The 27,165-nt window shown below is 37.0% G+C and overlaps 1 protein-coding gene across 1 annotated transcript; it reads right to left on the bottom strand.

The window, feature by feature from the left end:
- Positions 1 to 5,714: 5,714 nt before the first annotated feature.
- Positions 5,715 to 26,783, bottom strand: LOC149713651 (cell adhesion molecule Dscam1-like). The gene is made up of 3 exons (XM_089844099.1): positions 26,729 to 26,783; positions 26,481 to 26,642; positions 5,715 to 6,375 (listed from the first exon to the last, which is right to left on the bottom strand). The coding sequence occupies exons 1-3, from the start codon at positions 26,781 to 26,783 to the stop codon at positions 6,119 to 6,121; spliced, it is 474 nt and encodes a 157-aa protein (XP_089700225.1). The 3' UTR covers positions 5,715 to 6,118.
- Positions 26,784 to 27,165: the final 382 nt, after the last annotated feature.

Raw genomic sequence — 27,165 nt, 5'->3', positions numbered from 1 at the left:
CATTTGTGTTTCGTGAAAACAAACGAAAAACAAATTCTTAACAGGCGCAAAAACGGTGTAAGAGAGAGAGAATATTTTGGCTGATGTAAAATTTTCTCTATCATCATCCTGTAACCCGATTATCTTGACCCCTTACAACATTTCTATATTTCAATCAATATCGACGCTGTTACTTGCTCAATGACCCTTTTTGGCACTCCCACCACCCTCTGCACCCGCCTTTAAACAGGGTTAGGGTTAGATTAGTTTAAGCATCTGGACCTTAAGTTTAAAGTAAACTTTTATAATTCCAAAACATATGAACAATTCCATTTCATAAATACAGTTTTTACGTTTATCAAACGTTTAATAAGAAGTCATTAACATATATTCAATGAGGGCGTATATCATACTTATGGTTAGCATGCTACTTATGATAGAACTAGATTTCGAGTCTACGAGTTCCAAAATGGTCCAGAAGAGAGTCTGACCAACTAACTCTCTGACTGGCAACTAATGACCTCCCTAAGGTAAACGTTGAAACTATCAGTGTCCTTTTAGGCATCCCCTGTTAAAAGGAGCATGGCATAGACGGCGAGGACTTCCAAGGAAGAGGTAAGAGTTTGGGATGTTCCTTTGGCAGTGTAATGTTGTGACGGGCACACAACAGTCCCCTTTTAACATTGCCAGATCGATCCCCACGGTAACGGTTCCCAGTGGATCGTCCACCCCGCCCGTACGCCATTAGCTATCTCAACTAGTAGCGCGTGCTGTGTACCTTCGACACTTCTCTTCTTCCATCGACTATTGTTTTCCTAACAAAGTACCCCAACTGACTACCAGAGATTGCTCTACAAGCCTAACACCCGTAGACTAACCCCCGACGCACAGAGAAGATCGCTTTAACGATAGAATTCCCAAAGGTGATTTCACTCAACCGGGTTCTCACTTTTTCTATGGGTTCTTAAAATAATAATTGAAGTAAAATCTCCTGCATGCTTCTAGCCGACAGCCCTTGACGTCATTCCAAGCCATTTTATAAAAATTTTAATAATACTTTGGATTTTGGAAAGATTGTTTTTCTAATTTATTGTATTGATTCAGCTGGTTTCTCATGGTGAAAACTGTTATTTATTCAGCCTCCAATAAATGTGGCGAAATATATTCGTTCTTCGAATTCTTAATTCAAATTAAGGATGAATCGGCGTGTTCTCTTTCGATGCTCGCCGACACTAACGATCAACACGTTAAAGAAATGGAAAATATGGGTGCACTGAACATCTGCGCTCGCATTATGAGATGAAACCTGTCTCTACTAATAGGGATTTGACAAATAATCCCGAAGGACTGTAGAAATAAGAATAGATTGCTTCAACGAATCTTGTTCTATGAATTCAAGCTTAGAGGAGACCGCACGTCACCTACGCTCTCCTATTTCTATTTGCTTCTGCTATTAGATACTTCGCGTGTAATCTGTCGGGTACAGAACAATGGTTTGACATGGATTCTGCTGGGAGTAAAAGCGATTCTTGAGGAACATGGCACCACGTTGGTTAGGATCTCTTATCGGCTTAAACGATGTAATAACGAGTGTTCTGAGCCGCAAACTAAAGAAAAAAACCACGTGCACTTTGGGTTGTTAACACAGCGTAGCCGCTCACTGAGTGCATGGCGCGATCCGCAGCATGGACTGGCTGGCGTTGTTCGAGAGTTCTTTCTCAAAGCTTGTCTAATTCACCGAACATGACTTGATTAACGGTCTTGTTTTATTGTTGTCTCACTCCCTCGCGCCACTAGGATTACAATGAGCTGGACGGTCGTGTTATTTCGACACGAGAGCGCGAAGCCTTTCAACGCCACCGATCGATCGGCCACCCACCAAATCAATAACGAATCGAGACCCGCTTCTTCTCCCCGCTAGCAAGAATGCACTTGGTAAACAAAGACGTATTTCGAACATTCCGATACATCTGCTTTGTGGATTGCTATGGGAATGTTATGATCTGTAACATTGTGAAAACAGAACAATATTATATTACATGTGCAATTCATCAAGTTTTCAAAGGATTGAGCTAAATTAACGATATCTTATTGTTAGCAAAGAATCCAACACTGAAGCCTGAATGGCATAAAAGCCATTATGACGTAACCTTTTGCAAAAAGGTTAAAAGTGTCATTGTATCAGTTTTCGCTTCGCAGTACGATGACGGATCAACCTTGCAACAAATAGATGATGAACATAATGAGTCATGTACGCAAGACAATTATACCGGGGTCAACGTGTCAACATTATATCCCAAAAGAGCCAATTGAAGAACGAAAGCCTCTGAATTATTTATTTAAAAGATGAAGTAGCGTCACCGCATAGCGATATTTTGCAATGGTGGAAGGTGATACATTAACCTACAATACGTGGACGATTAATCCTTAAGTTGTAGTCCTAAATAACTTGACATTATTTTATGAAGATGCACGAGACGGATTATAAGAAAGTCTGGACCATGGCCCGCGATTATCTTGGAATTCCTGGATCTGAACGACTTTTTTCACTTGGAACTGACGTTGTGACTCCCCAACGGAGGTCTTTATGTCCTTAAACCATTACGGCTCTACTTTGTCTTAAAAATTTGTGGAATCTCTGAATACGTCAATTTAGATTCTATTTATTAATAAAGCATTCAATTGAAATGAAATCTGATGAATAAATATGACTCGTATCTACTACCAAAGTCATTCATATATTTTACAGTACGCATGGACTTTGTGTATAACTGCTTTATCACCTGTTTAGGAATACTAAACCAGTTTTGATAATTATGTCAAATTGACAACAGATAACGAGCACGGATAATAGGATCTCGGTTTATAGGCGGTTGTAGCTAAATCTATTTTGAGGTTTGTATAGCGGTTAACTGCAAAACAGATAGAAGTTAGAAGCACTAGTATAGGCTGCGCTCGAGCTTAAAAAACCGTTGCATTTTCCCGTTAAGGAAACTTTTAGAATCTAAACATCGTTTTTTCTGTGTAGCGTTACGAAATATGGTTTAAAACATGTTTAAAAACAAATATCAATCAATTGAGTAAGGGTTATATAGCTAAAAAGGGCGGTGTTAATGAGGTCCCCTGCATTTACAGCAAAACTTTATATGCTAAATTATAATATACGTTAAGTTGTATGAATACGCGCTATCCCTTACAAAAATCTTCTTAAGAACTCTTAAGAAAATTCCTTGGGAAATTTCTTTGGAAATCCTTAAGGCGTTCTTTAGGAAATTGGGGAATATTGGCCTCTTTTTCTTTGGAAATTGCTTTGGAAATATCTTTGGAATTTTCTTGGGAAATATCTTTGTAATTTTCTTGGGAAATATCTTTGGAATTTTCTTGGGAAATATCTTTGGAATTTTCTTGAGAAATGTCTTTGGAATTTTCTTGAGAAATGTCTTTGGAATTTTCTTGAGAAATGTCTTTGGAATTTTCTTGAGAAATGTCTTTGGAAATTACTTGGGAAATGTCTTTGGAAATTATTTTGGAAATATATTTGGAATTTTCTTGGGAAATGTCTTTGGAATTTACTTGGGAAATGTCTTTGGAATTTACTTGGGAAATGTCTTTGGAATTTACTTGGGAAATGTCTTTGGAATTTACATGGGAAATATCTTTGGAATTTTCTTGAGAAATGTCTTTGGAATTTTCTTGGGAAATATCTTGAGAAGTGGGTAAATTAATTAAAACATCCGTAAACGGCAGAAAGTTTTAACCTTTTGCAATTGTATGGGGTACTATGTGGGTTTTGGAGGCTTTAACGGCCAAGCAGTAGATACAAACGTTGTTGTTAAATTTAATAATGTATAATCTCTGAGAGTTTTTCAAGTATCAGAAACACGTTTAACCTAATTTTCTCTACAATGTTTTTTTAAAAATATTTATTTTGGACTCTAATTACGCTCGAAATAAAGTTAAAACATGCCATAAGAGAATTAAGCAAAAATTCCGACTGACAGCTTAGATTCCCTGTAAATCTAAACATAACGATTTTAATTATATACTCTTATTTTACTTTTAAAGAATTAGTGCCAGCCGGGAGTGTGGCGCACTCCTGTAAGCCAAGCTTCTGGGCGGCAAAGTTTGAGGGAATAAGACACATGTCGGCGATCCTACACTACAGGTGCCGACTGCCCCGTGTCCGCCGGAAGTGACTTGACCCCCACACCCCTTCCGTCACCTCCCAAGTAACCCTCATTTCCTTCCCTGCTTAAACACATACTGAACACTGACTAATCGCATCCTTGTCGCGGACGTATGTGCCCTACTTACATTGAAACCTCCACAATAGAAAAAAAAAGAGTTAGTGCCATAATTTTCCTCATCCACAAACTTAAAATGTGAAAAACTTTGGAAAATAAACCCTAAACCTTCTTTGGAAATTGATCTCAAGAATTCCTAAAGAATTTCGTTGGAAAATATTCCCTTGACGTTCTTTGGAAATTTATCTCAAGAATTTCTTTGGAAAACAACCCCTAGCCCTACTTTGGAAAATTATCTCTAGAAATCCTAAAGAATTTCTTTAGAAAATAATCCCAAGAAATTCTTTGGGAATTTACCTCTAAAATTCCTAAAGAATTTCTTTAGAAAATAATCCTAAGAAATTCTTTGGAAATTTATCACTAGAATTCCTAAAGAATTTTTTCAGAAAATAATCCCAAGAAATTCTTGGAAATTTATCTCTAGAATTCCTAAAGAATTTCTTTAGAAAATAATCCCTAGACCTTCTTTGGAAATTTATCTCTAGAATTCCTAAAGAATTTCTTTAGAAAATAATCCTAAGAAATGCTTTGGAAATTTATCTGTAGAATTCCTAAAGAATTTTTTCAGAAAATAATCCCAAGAAGTTCTTTGGAAATTTATCTCTAGAATTCCTAAAGAATTTCTTTAGAAAATAATCCCTAGACCTTCTTTGGAAATTTATCTCTAGAATTCCTAAAGAATTTCTTTAGAAAATAATCCCAAGACATTCTTTGGAAATTTATCTCTAGAATTCCCAAAGAATTTTTTCAGAAAATAATCCCAAGAAATTCTTGGAAATTTATCTCTAGAATTCCTAAAGAATTCCTTTAGAAAATAATCCCTAGACCTTCTTTGGGAATTTACCTCTAGAATTCCTAAAGAATTTCTTTAGAAAATAATCCTAAGAAATTCTTTGGAAATTTATCTCTAGAATTCCTAAAGAATTTTTTCAGAAAATAATCCCAAGAAATTCTTTGGAAATTTATCTCTAGAATTCCTAAAGAATTTCTTTAGAAAATAATCCCTAGACCTTCTTTGGAAATTTATCTCTAGAATTCCTAAAGAATTTCTTTAGAAAATAATCCTAAGAAACTCTTTGGAAATTTATCTGTAGAATTCCTAAAGAATTTTTTCAGAAAATAATCCCAAGAAATTCTTTGGAAATTTATCTCTAGAATTCCTAAAGAATTTCTTTAGAAAATAATCCCTAGACCTTCTTTGGAAATTTATCTCTAGAATTCCTAAAGAATTTCTTTAGAAAATAATCCCAAGACATTCTTTGGAAATTTATCTCTAGAATTCCCAAAGAATTTCTTTAGAAAATAATCCCAAGAAATTCTTTGGAAATTTATCTCAAGAATTCTTTAGGAAATTCCAAGGAAGTCTTTGGAAATTGTTTCTTTAGAAAATTATCCCAAGGGCTCCGTAGGGTTCCAAAAAAATTCCTTTGAACTCTTAAGAAGTTTTTTGTAAGGGTATAGTTTCAAATAGTTCTGAAAGGTAAGATCATAGTAACGAAAATTTACTATTGAATTTTCTACTAGAAAACTAAGTTTGTTTTTACTGCGCTTTTCTGTTCGATTAACCAACTTTGGTTGGTTCTCTACCGAAATTGCAATTAAGCTTCAGGTTTTATTTGTAAACTTTGCAATCACGAACATTGTTTTTAATTTTCTCTTTTGCAATAATTCATAACAGAAATCCAAGAGTCTTTTCACACAGCTGTAGGCTACATTTCTTAATCTTGAGGTTGAAGTTACTGTAGTTTGAACTTGAAACACATATTTAAGAATTTGATATTACTGTTAAGAAATCTTCACTTCATCTCCGGGAGTTATGCCTTTTTTTCCTTCGTTTACTCTATGTTTCGATGACGTTGCTTACATATCAGACCATTTAATCCGTGGAGAGGCATCGGAATTAGGAACCAGGATACGGTGATATAAATTATGTTATAATTACCATTGACCATGATACGTCCGAATGTTTCGCTAGTGAAGATTTCATTGGTTAGTCTATTTCTCGTTTGGCACTGAAATCGCTTTTCACTGTCATTGATATCAACTCGTCTGACATGAATCTCACCACTAGGAAAGACGCTGTAACGATCACCTGAAACAAAAATACGAAAATAAAGTAATCTATATCTATATAAATTGAAGTCCTGACTGACTAACAGACTGAATGATAATCAACGCCCAGCCCAAACCGCTTGCCCTAGAAGACTGAAAATTTGCAGGAACGTTACTCGAAAGTAGTAGTCCGTGCTTTTCAACCGATTTCGCAAATATTTAGTACACTGGTTTAACCTATAGACGGGCTGAAAGGTCTTTTGGGTTAGATTTGTTGCCATCTTTTTAAATGGCAGCCAGAAATTTAAAAACCCGTCTTTATGGAATAATGTCCGCGTGAAAAGTAATAAAAAATGTCCCGACTGGCTGACGGGCAACGCCGAGTGCCTTCGCTCCTAGGGTACGTGCTACAAAAAATTAGCCATCAGTAAAATCTACCCATTCTTTATATAATTTTGATGGAAGTTCTTATTACAGGCGCGCGACGCCGCGGCTAACAGCTAATACTAGGCATATAAGTGCAGTTTTATAATTGGCATAAAAGGTTTTCCCAAATAATAATTAGGAGGTCGCATTTTTCAGAATAGGTTTTTCTCTTTCGTTTCACTGAAGGACTGAAAATTTGCCAATGAAAATTAAGGAAATTTTGAAAGCGCATCTCAATTCATAAATAAAATTATCTACTTGAAGTTTGCTTGGAGTTCTTATATTTTAAATCCAAAAAGTCAAGATTTTAGGGAGCAAAAATAGCGTGGACAATTATATCGTGGCGTATATATTTCTTGTTATCGCCCTGACCGGTCAAAACGTAGTTGTTCAGGTTTGAATGAGATAATTGACTGCTAAATTTTAAATTAAATTTCGGATATTTTTGGATAGAAAAGGGAGCGTGTTTCCAAGTTTTAGGTAAACGTTATAACGCGGGATCATCTTTAATACTCAAATATTTGCTAAAGATTTTAAGGAGTGTTTGCCTTTTCGTAAAGCTTGAAGAATTTCCTTATAAAATATTCAACGTAACCCTCAAAGGACAGCGTTTCGCCATAAGTAACGTAACAAGAATAAGTAAGAAATGAATTCGAAATTATTTTCACCGACCAAACTTGCTCATTTTTATTTTCCAATAAAAACTAGCAATGTTAGTACCTACCCCTTGAGAGTGAGGAAGATCCAACAGATATAAACAACTTCCAAGGAATAATAGGTGGGTTACGCTTTTAGAGTTGGCAAAGTTCCCATTTAAATGGCAACAATCCCTATCTAAAGCAAACCATACTTATTGTTATTACATTACTTATGGTTTCAGGATTGCTTGCTTTAAATATTAAGGCGATATAAAGCATTAATCCCACATTTTTCTACGGCAAAGTTTTAAAAGGCAAACAAATCAGATCTTGTTCCCAAAGAAGATTTTTCCCTGAATTTTGAATATTTTTAATTGAAAACTTTTTATTATATATTAAGAGAGATCGCAACTAAACATAATCATCTCAACTAATAAACCGTACTATTTTTCATTACAAATTAATTGGGTATTAATCCACATTAACTCTACTGAGTGCCAGCATTGTGGTTTGTTAGACATTAGTGGCAATTTAAATTTAGTTTAGGAATAATAAAAATAATAAAAACATAATAAATCTTTGAATTATACCAAAGACTTACAAATAATCCGTAGTGTTAGAGATTTAAAAAAAGAAATATTAAAAATGACAAGAATAGTAATTTTTTATATAATCTATTTCTAATAAAATATAGTTCGTTTTTACTAGTTCCTACATTAGCTAATTAACCCATGAAAACAAGCATATTTTATATTAGTTAGTCCAGTTATCGTTAAACTGACTGAACATTTAAAGCATAAGAATTTTTTTCACAATACAACAAGCATAACGAAAATATAAACGGACAACATCCTGTAGACGTCTTCTCGTGTTCAAGGAGGGGCTGAAATATTTCTACAGGTTTTCAATAGAAAATAAATGTAAAACTCCTCCCCCTTTACCCCGTTATCCCTCGTTAACACCCATGGAACTTCAATTAAAACATTCTGAATTTATGATTAATACGAAATATTAAATGAAAAATATGGATCAATTTCGCTTTAAAAGTTAGATCAATGAACTCAAATAGCGGAGAGTGTAGTGTTGTGCTCCATATATGAGAGAAGAGATCCGAGGTTTGATTATATTAACCATAACAAGGATCTAAAACATCAATATGTGGAACGCAATTTATTTGAATATTTGGCACCATTTCGATGAAACGTGCCTTGGAATATACGTTAGGATGATTTACTAGTGGAGAGGAATTTTATAAAACTTGCCACCTATATTTTTCCAGCGCATTATAGGTGCAAGTAAAAGGTTTAATTGAACTGCTGCTCCCATGTGTGGGTTCTCCATGAGATGCGGTTCATTTTCCGAGAGCCCCAATTTAGAGAGAGAGATATGAAAATAGGCAAATACGTGATCCCTATTTCCCACGTCTATCGAAGCTTAATAGAGTTAAACTTTAAAGAGTATAAAACCGTCCATCAGCCTACACAAATATCACTTTAATCCAAGTTTTGACTAACAAACGCCACTCTATCCTTTTAATACGGGATATTTTATAGTTATTAAAGCCGATCAGTAATATAATTTATTTGCAAGATGTATTCCAACAAAATGTTTCGCCTCTTTGCTGTATTCACTATTGCCATTCTCGTGCTAGAGCAGTTAGCGAATTTACTTGCTGGTAAGAAAGCTCTAAAACAACCTTGGTTTTAAAATGCTTATTTACGTCAAATAACACCTAAAAGAAAGTAGAAAGATTTGGAAATCTTGTTTGAAAAATGGGAACAACTTCAAACAAGGTTTAGAAAAATGGCAACGAGGTTAAGGAAATGGCCACAATTCGACTTAGAATTTTACTTACTCAAATAATTGATACTATACAATAAGAAAATGAATATAGTTATATATGCGGTTTTAATTGTAATTGGAAAGTACTTCTATTGAAACTTTTAATTTACTTATCTTTTACACGCACCTTTTAATTCACAATGATTAGTCGGACGTAAGTGAAATTGATCTTTATCATTAAGTGCGTAAAAACGCGGTAGAAACTTTAATTTTATCTTTTACACGCAATTTTTAATTCACAACGATAAGGTTTAAGTAAGTGAAATTCATCTTTTTCATATATCGCGTGAAACGCGGAAAAAACTTCAATTTAAATTATCTTCTACACGCACCTTTTAATTCACAATGATAAGCTCAATTAAGTAAGTGAAATTAATCTTTTTCACTAAGTGCGTAAAAAAGCGAAGAAACTTTAATTTTAATTATCTTTTACACGCTTTTCATGCGCAATGATAAGCTGAGTTGCGTAAGTAGTGAAATTCATCTTTTTCATTGAGTGCATAAAAGGGGATAATCTACCATCAGAAATATATTTATTTTGAAATAGTGAAAATAAGTTGGTTTTTTTAAAGATCTAGCAAAACTAATAAAATTAACACGGGGACATATTTATTCCTTTTAACTGTATGCATTCCATGGCAAACTTCACTATATTAAAATTTTCAACAATTAATGTATATACATTCTTTTTCACGCTCCTTTTGATTCAGTAAACGGTAAGCTAAGTTTACATTCTTTTTAGACTAGGTATAAATACTAATACCGTAATGCGTGGAATCAAAAGCGCCTCATTTTATACATGACGTGTTTTGTACACCCACGCATTACTATAGAAGACAACAGTGTTGATTAGAAAGGGAATTTAGAACCTTTAATTTCAGCCCTAAGAGGCTAAGACATTTCAAACTTGCCATATTCTCTTCCGATATATTATTTATATTCATGAACGTGTAATCATGGGTTTGTAGCTATGGCTAACTCAGGGTTCATACAACTTTTGGAAAACGGATTTCCCTGACATTCTCAGCGTTATTTCCCATATTTTTGCCTGATATTCCTAGGTGCATGGTCAGTGGTCACCTAGTAACTGCATTTTGGTTTCCCAGTTTTGTATGAACCCTGTAACTTTAACGTGCACTATGAAATAATTAATCCAACCGTGCAATTACACTGCAAAAAAGTGAGGTTCATCTTTGAATGCTTAGGCGTGCATAGCCCCGACACTGTGGTGGTACTCTTTAACGTTCAAATTTGAATAATTTCTTTGCGTTCAAATATAAACAGAACACTACACTCTTAAAAATGCTGGGTTGTTTCTGACCCAAAGTGGGTTATTTTTCAACTCTTTGCTGGGTCAGTATTTAACCGACCCATTTTTTGGGTTGTTGATCCTTGACCCTAGAATTGGTTGTTTATTTAACCCAATGTTGAGTCAACGTAAACTATAACTCAGATTTCGGCTGACCAGTAACTACATTACTGGCTAAATTGTAAAATCATATTTGGGTAAAAAACAACTCTAGCAAGGGTTAATTGTAATTTTGACGCAACTTTGGGATAAAAGGTAGCCACAAATTGGGTTAAATTCTTACATAATTTTAGGTTGAACGAAACCCTAATTTGTGTTGTTTAAAACCGCTCAAATTAGAACCCAAATTGCTGTTTATTACATAGCTAAGCGTTTTTTCCCACCTCACGTTCCATATTTTAGCTTCCACCATATTGTATGATCGCTGATTAGTTTTACCTGACGTATGTCACGGAGAGGTACTAATTTCGTCTGTTGTTACACCCCAGGGCACCGCGTTCGCAGTTGGAAAATCGGAGCAAATGTGCTCTCAATTTCCGGACCGCATTTACAGGTCCCGGAAATTTGGAAAATTGCATTCAAATGCATTGCATATCAATGGTGGGGCTTCACCAAAGGTACACACAATTGCGCTGTTCGGATCCATTACTAAGATTCGAAGCCTTATGTATTTGAGTAAGACGAAACAACAGGCGTATACTTCATTTAAAACTTCAATATTAGTCTGTATCTCAATAATGTTCAATAGTTATTTTTTAAAACGATGCAACCCGCAATAAAGTAAATAACTATCGAAGAAAATGTGAAATATTAATTGTATTTATCTTAATATTTAAGATAATCATGTTTATCAACTCAAAATTAATAGAGAAAGAGTAACAAAGTCACCTAAACATCCATCTAGTGTACAATATCGTGTATTTGTATGCTAGGTTTGCCTAAAATTGCAAATGACCCAATTTGGGTTACTGCAATAACCAAATTTTTTGGGTTTGAAACAACCCCATCCCAAACTACCAGGGAATGTTTATTCAACTGCTACTGGGTGTGTTGGTAGCTTATGATCAGCCCTGCACCACCCACTAATTGTATATATAAGCAGACGAACATCGGTACTACGGCATTCCAGTTCGGGCTCTCTAAGTAGCATGTTGTAATTTAGACGCAGTCACGTTGACGAATAAAGTTATATTTATTTTAAGAACTAAATGTGTTTTCATATAAACAGAAAACACAACATGGTGTCAGAAGACTGAACGGCGCGCAAGTATATCGAATTGTTTTTCGACGACGTGTTATCGCGTAATAATAATGTACGGAACACTCTCATCACGCCAAGGCTTAGATGTTATCGCGTAATAGTAAAGTACGGAACACTCTAGTCGAGCTGAGGTTTAGTTGTTATCGCGTAATAGTAAAGTACGGAACAATCAAGTCTAGTCGCGCCTGCCATAGCCTTAACTAAAGTAAGCCATGGCGAACCCTACAAACAACGCTACTGCTTTTCAAGTTTCAACTCCGGAACCGTTCAATTTCGCTATCCCCAACGAGTGGCCAAAATGGTGCCGCCGTTTCGAGAGATTCCGCCATGCTTCGGGCCTCAGTAACAAATCTAAAGAAGAACAGGCCAATGCTCTTATTTACCTGATGGGTGATCAGGCCGACGACGTCCTGTTATCATTTACCCTGACAGCCGCAGAACAGAAGACTTACAAAGTTGTTCTGGACAAATTTGAGAAACATTTCGTCCTTCGGCGCAACGTGATATATGAACGCGCACGGTTCAATACCCGAAATCAGCAAGCAGGTGAAACATCGGATGAGTTTATCACCGCCGTGTACGCCCTGGCAGAACACTGTGGCTACGGAACTCTTAGAGAAGAACTCATTCGGGATCGAATCGTCGTGGGTATTTCTAACAAACAACTGTCCGAAAGACTACAAGACGACCCTAAATTGACGTTGGAGCAGGCCATTCAAACCATTCGTAGCTCGGACAACGGAAACGAGAACAGCACGATCTCAACGGCAAGATCCTGCATAGTCAAGTTGATCACGTGAGTGGTAGTAAACAACATTACCATCAACGTTCACGATCTCAAACGAAAGAATGGAAACCCTATAAGAAGCCTGCGCGTGAGTCCACGAGACCACAGACTAAAGGTTCACGAAACCACTCTTCAACAAACAAAAATGGCTGTAATCGATGCGGAAACAAAGAAGAACACTCAAGGGAGAAATGCCCCGCTGCAAGTCAAAAATGCTACAAGTGCAACAAAATTGGACACTATGGAAAACTATGCCGAGGAAAACGTATAGATCAGATCCAAGCAGAGGAGGACCTCTATATCGATTCAATTACCTGCCAAAATCAATCTACAGTACAAGACGTAGAAATTCTTGATGACCTCTGCCTCGAAAGACTATTTTCCGACGAAAATGCAGCCATCAAGGACACATCGATTCCTCTCTGCTCAATAAGTAGCGAAAAGGTCGGAAAATGGATCATCCAAATTCATGTCGACGACGAGCCCATAGAATTCAAAGTAGACACCGGCGCTGAAGTCAATGCCATATCTCTCCGTCACTATGAGTCAAGGTTAGCGCACTATCCACTCTTGCCGTCAGATAAATGCCTATTTGGTCCAGGCCATACCCGACTGAAGACAGCAGGGAGAATCCGAGTTAAACTGAGACTAAAAGGGAACACGATTGAGGAAGATTTATATGTCATCCACGGCCTCCAGATTCCACTTCTTGGTCTCTCCGCCAGCGAAAAATTTCACTTGGTAAAACGACTAGACGAAGTTAACAAGTCAACAGCAACAACCACAACCGTGGATGCTACCAATGAATTCCCGGACTTGTTCAATGGCTTGGGAAAAATGAAGACAGCGTACCGCATTCAACTGGTGGATAACGCGATTCCCTTTGCACTGATGACGCCAAGACGAGTCCCGATAGCTCTCATGGATGACGTAGAGAAGGAATTAAATCGCATGGTCGAGAAAGGAGTAATTTCTAAAATAGCAGAACCCACCGACTGGTGCGCACCAATGGTCATCGTGAAGAAGAAAGATTCAGACACGTCGAAATCAAGTGATGGCTTCCCAAAACATAACCTCAGAATCTGCGTCGACCTTACGCGCTTGAAAAAATATATAAAAAGGGAACGTTTCCAACTACCAGCGGTCGACCACCTATTGGGCCAGTTGGCGGGAGCGAAGATATTTTCAAAACTAGACGCAAACAGCGGCTACTGGCAAGTACCATTGGAAAAGGAGACAGCCCTATTAACCACATTTATCACGCCGTTTGGTCGGTTTTGTTTCAACCGCCTACCGTTTGGCCTGAGCTCCGCTGCGGAACACTACCAGCGCCTCATCAGCACCACCCTGGAAGGCACCCCTGGAAAAGTCAATTTACAAGACGATGTATTGATATTCGGGTCAACGCAAAAAGAACACGACGCGAACCTTCGCTCAGTACTAACCCGACTTCAAGAAGCAGGCATAACGCTGAATAAAAAGAAATGCGTATTCTCCGTTGCAAGCATAAAATTCGTTGGACACGTCATTAACCAATCCGGAATCCATCCAGACGAAGAAAAATTAAAAGCCGTCACCAACATCAAGACTCCATCGGACGCCACGGAGTTGAAAAGATTCCTCGGGCTTGCCATTACCTCGGTAAATTCATCCCAAATATGGCGGACATCGCCCGCCCCCTGAACGGACTTTTAAGCACGAAGAACCAGTGGGTATGGGAGGCACCCCAGCGTAAAGCCTTCGAAGACATCAAGAACATCCTTTCATCCAAACCTATACTGGCGTTATACGATCCGAAGAAGAAAACAACCGTCTCCGCCGATGCATCTTTATATGGTATCGGAGCCGTCCTACGACAGGAGCACGAGAACGAACAGAAGGTCGTAGCCTATGCCTCAAGAACTCTCAGCCCGGCCGAGACCCGATATGCCCAAATTGAAAAAGAAGCGTTGGCGATGACATGGGCCTGTGAGCGTTTCGAGGACTATGTTCAAGGCATCCGAATTCTGATCGAGACAGATCACAAGCCGTTGGTAGCGATCATGCAGACAAAATCATTAGACGACCTGTCACCGCGTCTACGACTTCGCATTCGTCTCATGCGGTATGATTACATCATCTACTATACACCTGGAAAGGACTTAATTATCGCTGACACTCTGTCACGAAGCCCACTACCTGATATAGGCTCCTCAGAAATGGACGAAGAAATCACGGCTCACATTCAACTCGTCACATCAACCATGCCGATATCCGACGAACGATTAGCAGAAGTCTGGAAATCGCAAAATGAAGACGCTACTTGCAGACAATTACATCAATTCTGCCGAACATCATGGCCAAGACGAAAAGCACTAAATCAAGAAATAGCCAAGTTCTATCAGTACCGCGACGAGATTATGATACAACATGGTCTAATCATGAAAGGATCCAGGATCGTAATACCAACCTCTATGCGACCAGACATTCTAGAGAAAATACATGAAGGACATCAAGGAATTAATAAATGCCGAGCAAGAGCCAAGTCTTCAGTTTGGTGGCCCGGAATGTCACGGGAAATTGAAGCTACGGTTAGCAGTTGCGACGTATGCGTACAAGAGTCAACTAACCATCATGAACCCCTTCAACCAAGTGAATTCCCGAGTCGCCCATGGAAAACGATCGCGATGGATTTATTCCACTTAAACAAACAGTGGTACCTACTGGTAACCGACTTATACTCGAGATTTGTGGAAATCAGAAAATTAAACAGCTTAACATCAACGTCAGTAATCGATCACGTCAAATGCATCTTTTCTATTCATGGCATCCCAGAAGAAGTTCGTAGCGACAACGGACCACAGTTCCAGAACAATATGACATCAGCGTTTCGAAGATTTGCAATGGAATACGGGTTCAAACACGTTACCTCCAGTCCGAACTTCCCACAGAGTAACGGCTTCGTCGAGGTCGCTGTCAAAATAGTAAAAAGATGCATGAAAAAGAGCGAGGACATGAACATGGCTCTTTTATCGTATCGTTCTACGCCTCTAGCCAATGGCTACAGCCCTGCCGAACTCCTGATGGGTAGAAAACTACGCTCGACCCTACCAATTACCGAAAAGGAATTACTGCCACGGATTCCTCCACCAAAGGTCGTACGCAGTCGAGAAGAACAACGAAAAAGAAAGCAGAAAGACCAGTACGACGTTCGCCACCGAGCCAAAACTCTTTCTCCCTTGTCACGAGGAGCGAGAGTGTGGGTGACTGACCTACGGACACACGGAACCATCGAAGAAAAACTAACATACAAAAGGTCATACCTAGTTAAGACGCCCAACGGCACTATTAGGAGGAACAGATTTCATTTAATTCCAACGCAAGCGTCACCGAAACAAAGAAACACCATAGCCTCCAGTACGACGCCAGACTATCCAGAGCGAAGAATCACCCTAGCCCCTAGAATGATGCCAGATCCGGAACAAGTACCGAGTAATGAACCCAGTAGCCAGCTCGAACATCCAACAAACCGGACTGACGACATACCTAACGCACAGCCGCGCGACGACGGTGAAGACATGCCGCCTTCGCAACCCGACAACGTTCAGCCACCAACTGGATCTCCAGGACACATGTCATGCCGCCTTCGCAACCCGACAACGTTCAGCCATCAACTGAATCTTCAGGACAGAAGACACGCGACCAGTCCTTAACAACTCACACAAGATACGGTAGAAAACTGAAGAGAGTCGTCAAACTTAATTTATAACACAAGATTGTTAGGAATGATTTGGAATGATTAATTGTTAAATTAATACTGTTAGTAACTTTACTAGTTGTATAATATGTCTGGAATTGAACTAAGAAAGGGGGATGTGTTGGTAGCTTATGATCAGCCCTGCACCACCCACTAATTGTATATATAAGCAGACGAACATCGGTACTACGGCATTCCAGTTCGGGCTCTCTACCTAGCATGTTGTAATTTAGACGCAGTCACGTTGACGAATAAAGTTATATTTATTTTAAGAACTAAATGTGTTTTCATATAAACAGAAAACACAACACTGGGTTATTTTTTAACCAAATTTTAGTTAAAACTCAAATAGCCCAACTCAATGCATTCATTATTGAGCAATATCGGAGAGTTTGATCAAGCGTTCATATTCAATTGCTTACGTTCAAAATTGTGCAGTTCACCACTTAATAATACATGGCATGGTCAACAAGCGTTTGATGAAGCATCGAAACTTAACAGTTGTAGCGTTGAATTTTGAATAGAGAAGTTCGATTTCAAATTTCATTATTGAATTCCTTATGGCAGGCCAAACTATATTAAATGTAGACACTGATAAGGAAGAAATCTAATGTGTTTAAAGCTAGTACATCTTCTCAGGGAGGCTGGGCTTGAAACACATTTACATTAATCGTTGTGTTAAATAATAATTCAATTATATGAAGAGAGACTCCACTTCATTATCAAGTTCTCTCCAATTATAAAGGAGTATGTATTACATTATCAACCGATTTGAAGGTTTATGTAAATATAAGGGATTGGTGAAATACACCATAATCCGTAACCTTTACTTTGATATTATTATATAATGATGTTTATACAGACAAATATATATTTAATTCAGGGTAAATAAGCAAGTCACAGTAAATTGTTGAGATATTATCGGATTTTTAATGAAAGTTTTGTTTTGATACCCAAGATCTTGGATGATACTGCACACCTTTCCACATTGAACGCCTGACATTTTCAAACTGTTCAATAATAAACAGTTGCGCTCACTTTTGATTACCCATTGAACGCTGTTTTTCTTATAGTGTTGTTTTCAAGCCAAAAACACTCGTTTAAACCCCAAAAACACTCTCTTTTGAACGCCCATAACGCTTTCGTTTGAGCGTCAAAAACAATCTCGTTTGATCGCCATAAACATCCTCGTCCGAATGCCAAAAATTTATTATTTGAACGTCTAAAACGCTCTTCTTTTAATGCTTATATAACCTATAGAACGCCATAACTACATAACTGAACGCTTCATTAGCTATTCAAAATTGAATGGGATAAAGATGAATTTTTGAATGGTAATACAAAAGCTGCTCAAAAATTAGTGCTACAGTTAAGTTCTGATCAATATGACGGTAGTTTGTTCAGAAACGTATGCTAATGGTTAGTTTTGAACCCGTAAAACACTCCTCGTTCAAAATTGAATATCTCTGGTTAAATCTGAATGCGTCAATAGAGGCTTGTTCAAAATTGAACGGTCGCTACCATTTTTGAATGCCAAAAGCACGCTCATTTTTTACAGTGATAGTAGAATTTAAAGAAATTTATTTTTAAAAGTTTGAATTCTGTTGACACCTGATTTGTCATTTTTGACAACCTATTCATGGCATACTAAAATATAAGTTAGCATCTTCGATCTAAAAATCAAGATGCGCTTCCCGATAGCTTGAGATGGGGATAAAGATTTCAGAAAGAGGGTATTTTAGACAGAACTTGCTGATATCATGACCATTGTTACTATAAATTGAATCTGTTCATAATAAGAGTATTGAAAATATGTTTATTCCGCTCCTGTCTAAGCAAGAGATGAAGTTTGATCTTCGTACTTTTTGAAGTCAGGCGCCTAATACTTTTAAGATCACCTTAATATCTCTGACCCCTGAAATTTATGTGCTCCACTGACAACAGAACCAAACGAACGTTCCGAGTCAGTTTTATATTTGTTCTTTAAATCTACGACATGGGCATTCATAATTCAATATAATCCTAGATTATATATAGGAAACTCAACCTTGGGTCCAAAACAACACGTGGCATTATTCGCTAATTTAATTACAGGTCGTCAACGTGCTCGTGGATAAACTGATGAGTTACGCTTATTGCAAACTTCAAAGACACCAAGGCCATGGGATTAATATTCAAGGGGACACGCAGCACATTGGAAATCTACTTTACTCATGCAGTCTTTCCTCTGGAATATTGATAAACAATACCCCCACTTTCTATTTTTGAAGCACGTTCCTCAAATAAAAATTATTTAAAAAAAAACAACTCCTGGAACGTTATGAATTAGTTAAATTAACTTAAATTTAATTTAATTATAATTAGATATCGTCTCAATAGCAGAAGTTGATGACTTCTTATCCTGGGAAGTATTGGACACTAAGGCATTATATAGTATCCATCCCTGCAAGTCAAAATTGCCTATGGCAATCGTAAAAGAGGGTCGAAAGTTTCCTCCCCACTAGGAAAACTATCTAATCTACTGAAAAAAATCCTACGCCGAGAGGCTGTGGCACTCAAACTATGGGGCGTGTTCAAAACTTCTTCAGCGCCAATCGTTGAAAAGCCGTCTGGCTAGAACTCTATGAAAATGCATTATAATCCGTGGGCCTAGGACCCCACACTAGTTTGACCGGAATTTCTAGTAGTCTATTAAAACAGCTTTTCTTGTCACCGTTTCTGATTCGTTACCTCAAACCACAGGACACACCTTAAAGTTTCGTTTCTTGCCCGCTGCTGGCGCGAAAATCAGCCTGCCAGCTCAAAATGAAGGAAATGCCGTAGGTGGCGCGGTGATCGGACCTAATAAGAAGTTGGCTAACAGAGATGGTTCCGGATATGGTTAGAGTCCAATACTTCCGAGGATTAGAAGTCATAAACTTCTGTCGATAGTAATTATTAATTAGACCAAATTTTAATACCCTACCAATAGCAAATAGAACTTGTGTTAAACAAAAATCTTGTCTTTCGACTAGACATGATGTAAATTTTGTTTAAATATGAATAAAAAATAAATCCATTTAAATTTTTGAACTGCACTAAAGATTAATATACCTTCTTCTTTCATACTCTTTGTTTCAGGAACTATATCGATTATTTTGTATCGTGCAGAAAAGATCCGAACGGAAAACGGTCTAGTATATTTTGAATTGCGAGAATCATATCTGATTTAATCAGTTAATTTTGCGAGAATTCCCTGAAGAATTTAGAATCAAAGTGAGAGGCGCATTCTTCCACGAATAGGCGACAAACATTGAAAATCAATTTCCCCATGAACGCAAGGCAAAGGAAGAAAGAGCTTAGCATCAGAGTGGTCATAATTAATGTCGTCTGATATAAAAGCATCTCCTTCCGCCAGTCACTTAGCGTAATCGGTGTACACGACTGTACCTTTGACTGTACTAAATGGATAACAGGTAATTTTTAAGTTTCCTGCCCTCTACAGTGCTTAAATGATTACGCGTAGTCGGTGTACAGAGGCTCTGGTATCCCCTCGGTAATTCTTTTTCCCAAGTTTCATCTGCATGAGTTAATAACCACACAAAGCTTCTAAAATTGGTTGCTTCGATTTCAGCTCACGGGGCCAAACCCTATGACCATACTGTGACAATCACCACGCCGGAACTGCCAGCTACGAGAGATAGATTGCTTTTGACGTAACTCCGCGGATACGCCAGGACAAAATTAAGTCAACCGACACAAATAATTTGTCTATTATAAAGATTGGCTTATAAAATATTTTAAAGTGATTCCATACTCTTACTGTTTTGCCCTCTCTAGAACTAACAACACGCCACGTTAAAGAGAAGTAGATTACAATGAACTAAATATTAAGTTAGGGCAAGAAGTTTAAATGTCGGTCTATTATAGCCCTAGGTGGTTAGGTTCCATTTATAACGTGTGGAACACTGGATCTGTCTCATTACTTGAATTTGTGGAAAATCGGAATTTGTATTATTCGAACGCAACCAAAATAAAATGGCCCTAGGGCTGGGCCTTAATACTAATTTTACACCGTTCACGTGGCCCCCCATATAGTTAATCTCCCTAAGGTATTATTAAAATAAATCGTGCGACTGAAAAACATTTTTCAAACACAATCGTGTATCCCCTTAATTTCTAATAACGTCACATTTCAATTAATATGAATGAAACAAAATCGTGCACCCCACTAAAGTATAGTTTTTAAAAACCATATGAATCAAATATTTACCTAAAACAAAATCCTGGATCCCATAAACCAGAAAGCACTATGACCGCAAACCGTCCCCTCTATTTCACAAAACCGAACCTAACCACCCAGCATAATCTGATGTATCACGCGCACAAAGTGCTCGAAAATTATCATCTTGTTCCCTTCACTCAAAAAGCCCGCGAAATTTAAACTACCTTTCTTTCCTCTCTCTCTCTCTCTCTCTCCCCCGGGCGAGACGCCCCCTCTCCCTCTTCCCACTCTCACCAGGCAGGCAGGCAGCTCTCCCTCTACGTCGCGCGCTTTCATTCGTTTTTCTCCAAGCTTCTCTCTCTCCAAATCGTGTACGCTCTCGCCGAATCGTGTACGCGTCCGGCACAGGGACAGGGACAGGCGCTTGGGCCCTTTCTTAAATTTTACCGGAAATAAAATTCCGTGTAAAATTAAAAAGCAAATCGAATGAATCAGAATCTGGCACTAATGTAATTTGGCTTTTCAAATATCAAGGGGATTCTTGAGACGTTGTTGACGAAGTTCAGTGAAAAATAAAACAATCTCATTAACCCGCCTTCTCGGTATACTAAATCTACCTTCAAAAAAGCTTGCCCTTACAAAAATGTTCTTAAGAATTCCAAAGGCCATTCTTTGGAACCCTATGGAGCCCTTGGGATCATTTTCTAAAGGAACAATTCCCAAAGACTTTCTTTGGAATTTCCTAAAGAAGTCTTGAGACAAAAGTCCAAAGAATGTCTTGAGATTATTTTAAAAAGACATTCTTTAGGAATTCTAGAGATAAATTTCCAAAGAAGGTATAAGGTTTATTTTCCAATGAAATTCGTTAAGAATTCTAGAGATGAGTTTCAAAGGGCCAGATATATTTGCAATTATGCTTTACCTATAATTATCTCAAAATATTTTTACCCAAATTGTTTAGCTAAAGTTTTCCTGCAAAGACATTGCCTTGATGGCTAAAAAATTAAAAACGTTTCACGAAGGCTTGTCCGGAAGCTAAGGCTCAGCTGAAATGGTTTATCATATTTACCTATTTTTGTTTTTTCCCTATAATAATCCGTGAGGTGTTTATGCAAAGGATAAATTAAATTAAAAGTAAAATACGCGTAATTAAAATCGTGATGTTTAGATTTACAGGGAGCATAAGCTGGCAGTCGGAACTTTCGCTTTTGAAAAGTAAAACTAACCTAAAATTAATTCTTGGTGACATGTTTTATCGTTATTTCGAGCGTAATTAGAGTCTCGAAATAAATATTTTTAAAAAAATATTGTAGATAAAACTAGGTTAAACGCGTTTCCGGTACTCAAAAAACTCTAAGTGAAAATACATTATTAAACTTAACAACAACATCTGTATCTACTGCTTGGCCATTGAAGCCTCCAAAACGAGGGATCGGACGTTTTGGAAAAAGTGTACGGGATTTCGAAATCCAATTTGATTTCTTCGGATTTCGTTTGATTTCATCGGATTTTGTTTGATTTCAGAATTCGATAAAATCCAACGGATTTCGTCGAATTTTGAGATTTTTCCCGTGATTCCGTTGAATTTGGCTATTTTTACCGTTATTTCGACGGATTTTGCGATATTTCCCTTGATTTCGTTGGTTTTTGAGGTTTTTCGCTCGATTTCCTCTGATTTTGAGATTTTCACCTTGATTTCGTCGGATTTTGTGATTTCTTTGGATTTTGGATTTCGTGAATTTTGCAATGGATTTCACGATTTCTTTACTAATTTCGCTTCTGATTTCGTGATTTCTATGTTGATTTCGTGATTTCTTTGTTGATTTTGTGATTTTTTTTACTGATTTTATGATTTCTTTACGGATTTTGTGATTTCGTTGCTGATTCTGGATTTTTTTATTTGATTTCGAAATCAGCATTGATTTCGGATTTCTTAAGTTGGATTTCACGGGTAGCGTACGGGATTTCATGAATGACCGACCCCTCGCTCCAAAACCTACTTAGTACCCCATACATTTGCACAAGGTTAAAACTTTGCCGTTTTCGGTTAGTTTTAAGTCGAACAAATGTCTGACTTTATAAGCAGTTTCGTACTGCATGCGAGAAGTGCCCGCGTTATAAGGGGTGTTGTTCAGCATATAAGAACTACACTCCCTGCATTGGGATATGGTTCTGCATGTGAGAACTATCCTCGTTTCTAGAGGGCTAAATTAATTTACCCAATAATCTTCCCTATATTTCCCTAGAAAATTCCAAAGTTATTCCCAAAAAAATTCCAAAGATATTTCCCAAGAAAATTCCAAAGATATTTCCCAAGAAAATTCCAAAGATATTTCCCAAGAAAATTCCAAAGATATTTCCCAAGAAAATTCCAAAGATATTTCCCAAGAAAATTCCAAAGTTATTTCCCAAGAAAATTCCAAAGCTATTTCCCAAGAAAATTCCAAAGATATTTCCAAATCATTTTCCAAAGAAAAAGAGGCCAATATTCCCCAATTTCCCGAAGAACCCCTTAAGGATTTCTAAAGAAATTTCCCAAGGAATTTTTGTAAAGAGTTCTAAAGAAGATTTTTGTAAGGGTAGCACCGGAAAAATTTAGGAATTCCCTAAAATATGCTAGCTAAATTGTAATTAGTTCCACGCACACAAATGGGGCACTAGTACCAAGTTCATACGCATGCGCGAAAGTTATATCGCAACCGTATTGTTGCTGACCATTTCGAAGCATTCTTACTAAACCATCGCTATTTCAAACCGGAGTGTTTCGTCAAATCGACGGAACAGCATTTTCCATGTCGACTCCCATTGCCGAACCTTGTTTTTGCCGTCTTGATAGAACATTCCAAGCCCAAGTCAGTTACGACCATTTCGTTCTAAGAAAGTTTTGGGAGCTAGGATCTAATTCTATGGAGAGCGGATGATCTGCTGAACGTGAGTCGTTTCCTAAAACTGGGACTTCCGAAATATCATTCAATGTTAGGGGAGCTTCCCGATTTATTTTCTCAATAGGAAGTTGTTGCGCCTTCCTTTTTCAGATAAAATAACTTCCCTCTTCCGTTATCCTTCTCCAGACATAAATCATAAATCTCTTCAAGAGGAAAACAACCCACACTCTCTTTTTTTCAGGCACCTAATCGGTTAAACTTCAAAAATAATGATACGCCACCCACCGGAAATGACGATGGCCCCTTGTCAAATTCCTTCCATTTTTAACAACTCTGGAAACGTCATCCGCCCACAACGGGGTTCCGTAAGGTATTTGCATTTTATAACGTTCGTGGATATCCTTTGTTTTAGTACAAGTACATTAGCTTTTCTCCGGAACCACATTGTCTACATCCACGAATCTTTTCAACAGTGAATTATTAGGTTATTCTTACATAAAGACCATATTCGAGTTTTCTTTAATAACGTGATAACTAATAAATAATACAGCTAGAACCAGGAAAAGGAACAGTGTGAACTAGGCCTGTTTGCAGATCCATCCAACATCGAAGTAAGTATCGTTATCAGACCGTTAAAGCAGCGGGGTTACTCCACAGTAAGCTCAGAAACGCGGCCATGGTGAAGGTTACATGATTTTGCATCGAATATATGCGCATATCAAATTCAAAATACAATTTAAACATACTTAGAAATGTTCTTTGAATATTAAATTCGTTTTTATCTAGCATCGTGTGGATTTAGTGCGTTTTTCAAAGATGGGTAATTTTATCTAATTGGTGGTGTATGTTTGTTTGCATGAATATATGGTTTTAGTATGTAGGTACATAGATACAAACTTAATGAGTCTCCTTTTTTGCCTTATATCGAAAAGTAGTTAAAAATATTAAATTACAGCCATATTTAATAATTATGGTTTTTTCTCGCGACTGGTTTGGCATGATAATTACTAACAATAGTTTTGTCGCAAAAACTCACAATCCGACTCAAACCAAATCCGTTTAGCCATCAAAGTGGCATTGAATAACAAACATCCAAACTCACGCAAATTCATATTTGAAACTGAAAAAAATTTAGCTTGTTAAAGTTTCGCCTACATACTGTTCTTACTTAGACTTTGATGGATCCTTGAAAAGCTCATATCTTTGTTTCGATTTTATGTGCATTATTGGCAGTTTTCACATTCCCATTAACTTAGACGATTATGGGTCAGCTTCTTAAACTCTCAGAACTATATCACCAAGCATGATGAACTCGAAAAAACCTACCGATAGATGGGTTTAAGAACCTAACCCTAACTCTCTGTCACCGAGCAATCGATCACAAGGATTTACACTTTTTGACACTGATCAACTTTATAAACTTTAATCAAAAGCCTAACTTGATGGAGTGGGCTTGATCCATAAAGACAACGACGCTCTTGCAGCGCTATCAAACAATATGTCCTTATGCTTAGGTTTAGCCCATGCACAAAACCATTATATTTTCTTAGCGTTTAGCCTCGTAGAATAAACCGTTGGAATAATACATATTATTAACACATGGAAATTAAAGGGATAGAATCGATGTTTTGGCTACTAATGAAAAGATTTCATATTTTAAAATCAGATAGAACCTAAAATTACGTTTTCAAAAATATATATATATTGATACTTTTAATAACTTAACTATTTTTAATTAATTTTTAAAAGTATTGTTTTTTGGGACAGCTCCGATCACTACCCCCTCCTGCGTCGTTTGGCAAAAACACGGTTGAAACATCTACCCACCCCTCCATACGCTCCTCTTATTTGAAGATATGGTAGCTTTATGACTAACAGTAGTTTTCATACTATTTCACTTGTGGATCACAAATAAACTTGGCCTTAACTTTTATTTCGATTTAAGTGTTTTGAGAGGCGTGAAAGAAGCTAAATAGTTTCATAGCAATTAAATCGTTTAAGTAAGAGGTTTAGCACATTTAATTTGAAAAATAAATCTTAAAAGCTTGAATTTAGGGCCACTTAGAATAAAAAAATCGATCATGGAAACTAAGCCTTTGCCAAAATGTCGTAGAAAGTGCGTTGTTTTTGACTGTACCAATACAGACTCGGACAAATCTCTGTCATTTCATAGTCTACCAAGTAACGAATTATCCGAATTTGAATTTTCCTCACTTGACTCACGAATTTCGAAAGATTCAACGGAGTCTAAACTATCGGATTCTACTACAGAGTCAGGCCCGTCTGATATTTCGGATTCCGAGCTACGACTCGACGTCGACGATGACATTTTCTATTTGGCTCCTGTAGCAGACGACGGAAAAAAAAACCTACTATCCTCAACTTGAGTTCCCCTACATTCTTCTATTTCCAAACAACCAATTAATCAAGAGACATTTACAACGTCATAGTGTGAAAAACAAGTTGGGCAGTATTTCGCGGCTAGTTTGAATTTCAAAATATCTAACGTACTTTTCTTAATTTTAAACGTTTTAATTCGAATTTTTTTTGGCACACATAATTTTAGGCACATATTTTTACCTAAAACTGCCCTCATCTTGTACTAGTCGGAAAACGTTGATCCTATCCCTTTAAGTAAAATATTATACATTAATGAATATGCCTGACGACCTTAGTAGTTATTTCATAATCAAACCTAGCTTTGGAAAAACGATCCCTGTTGGGTGAGGAAGAAAAAATAGGTATAAATTCCAAGAATGAACTCTCACATTTGAGGTAAAACCCTTATAACTTATGATAAATTCCAAGTACTTTATCACACTTCAATGAACAGTTACCGAAGACTTAAAAATTATGTAACTTAGTTGAACTTTACAAAAATAAAAAATGTAAAATCTCTTTACTACTGAAAAACCTCAAAGGTGGTGCAACAACTAATTTTGAAAATGCTGCTGACCTTAATTTTTCCCAGCATATCGCAAGTGTATGGTAAAAGCACGCTCTGCGCTAGCTTCTCTAATATATTTAAATGTTGGTAGAATGAATGGAACGTATTACCTGATAAGGTGTTAACTGGAATGACTTGAGTGGCGTGGGTGATCCAGGCATTGACGGTGACGTAGTCCTTCGTGAATACGGGATTGTGACATCTCAAAACGGCAGTGTTGCCAGCAATCACAAACCCGTCGTAAACGTCCACCGCGTAACTTTGAACATTCACTGGAAATATAACAAAAACGTATTTTTCATAAGTCAACCATATTATAATTGGACAGATTAAATTATACGAATATTATTTCTTATACCTTTATCTACATAGAAAAAGAAAGGTATCAAAAGAATATAAAAATTCAAATGCATCTCATCTGCATAGTCTCAAAATCTCTTTATCTGTATAGTCTTTGAGTAGCAAATTTAGCAAATCTAATTATGAAAGTTAGTTTCATATAAGTTTTTCTAATGTTTAAAAGTATCTTCGCCATCCATTTTTAAAAATTATAAATAAAAAATGGTGAAATTGAAAGGCGTATCTACCAAGTGGTAAATAATGATAATTACGTTTTTGTATAAAATATAAAAATGTTGAAAAACAATAAACATTTTAAAATATATCGATATTATCAATTGTGTACAAGAGTTATGTTTTCCTTCAAGGCTTTTAAAATAATAATAGACAACTTTTTAAAATGATGTCCTTCATTTCAAAATTATTGCAGTTCTTACAATATTATCAGTTTTCACC

This window comes from Phalangium opilio, unplaced genomic scaffold (assembly GCF_054372755.1).
Source record: "Phalangium opilio isolate 3A_F unplaced genomic scaffold, DU_Popi_V2 ptg000009l_1, whole genome shotgun sequence".
Lineage (NCBI taxonomy): Eukaryota > Metazoa > Arthropoda > Arachnida > Opiliones > Phalangiidae > Phalangium > Phalangium opilio.
Note: the sequence above shows the minus strand (reverse complement) of the source record. Positions and strands in the feature narration are given on the sequence as shown.

Excerpts from the sequence above, each read along its gene's own strand:
- LOC149713651 (XM_089844099.1), bottom strand. The coding sequence starts at position 26,783 with ATGCATTTGAATTTTTATATTCTTTTGATACCTTTCTTTTTCTATGTA. Across the intron at positions 26,643-26,728 it reads CTTTTTCTATGTAGATAAAG|TGAATGTTCAAAGTTACGCG; the intron begins GTATAAGAAATA and ends TTATATTTCCAG. Across the intron at positions 6,376-26,480 it reads TCCAGTTAACACCTTATCAG|GTGATCGTTACAGCGTCTTT; the intron begins GTAATACGTTCC and ends TTTTTGTTTCAG.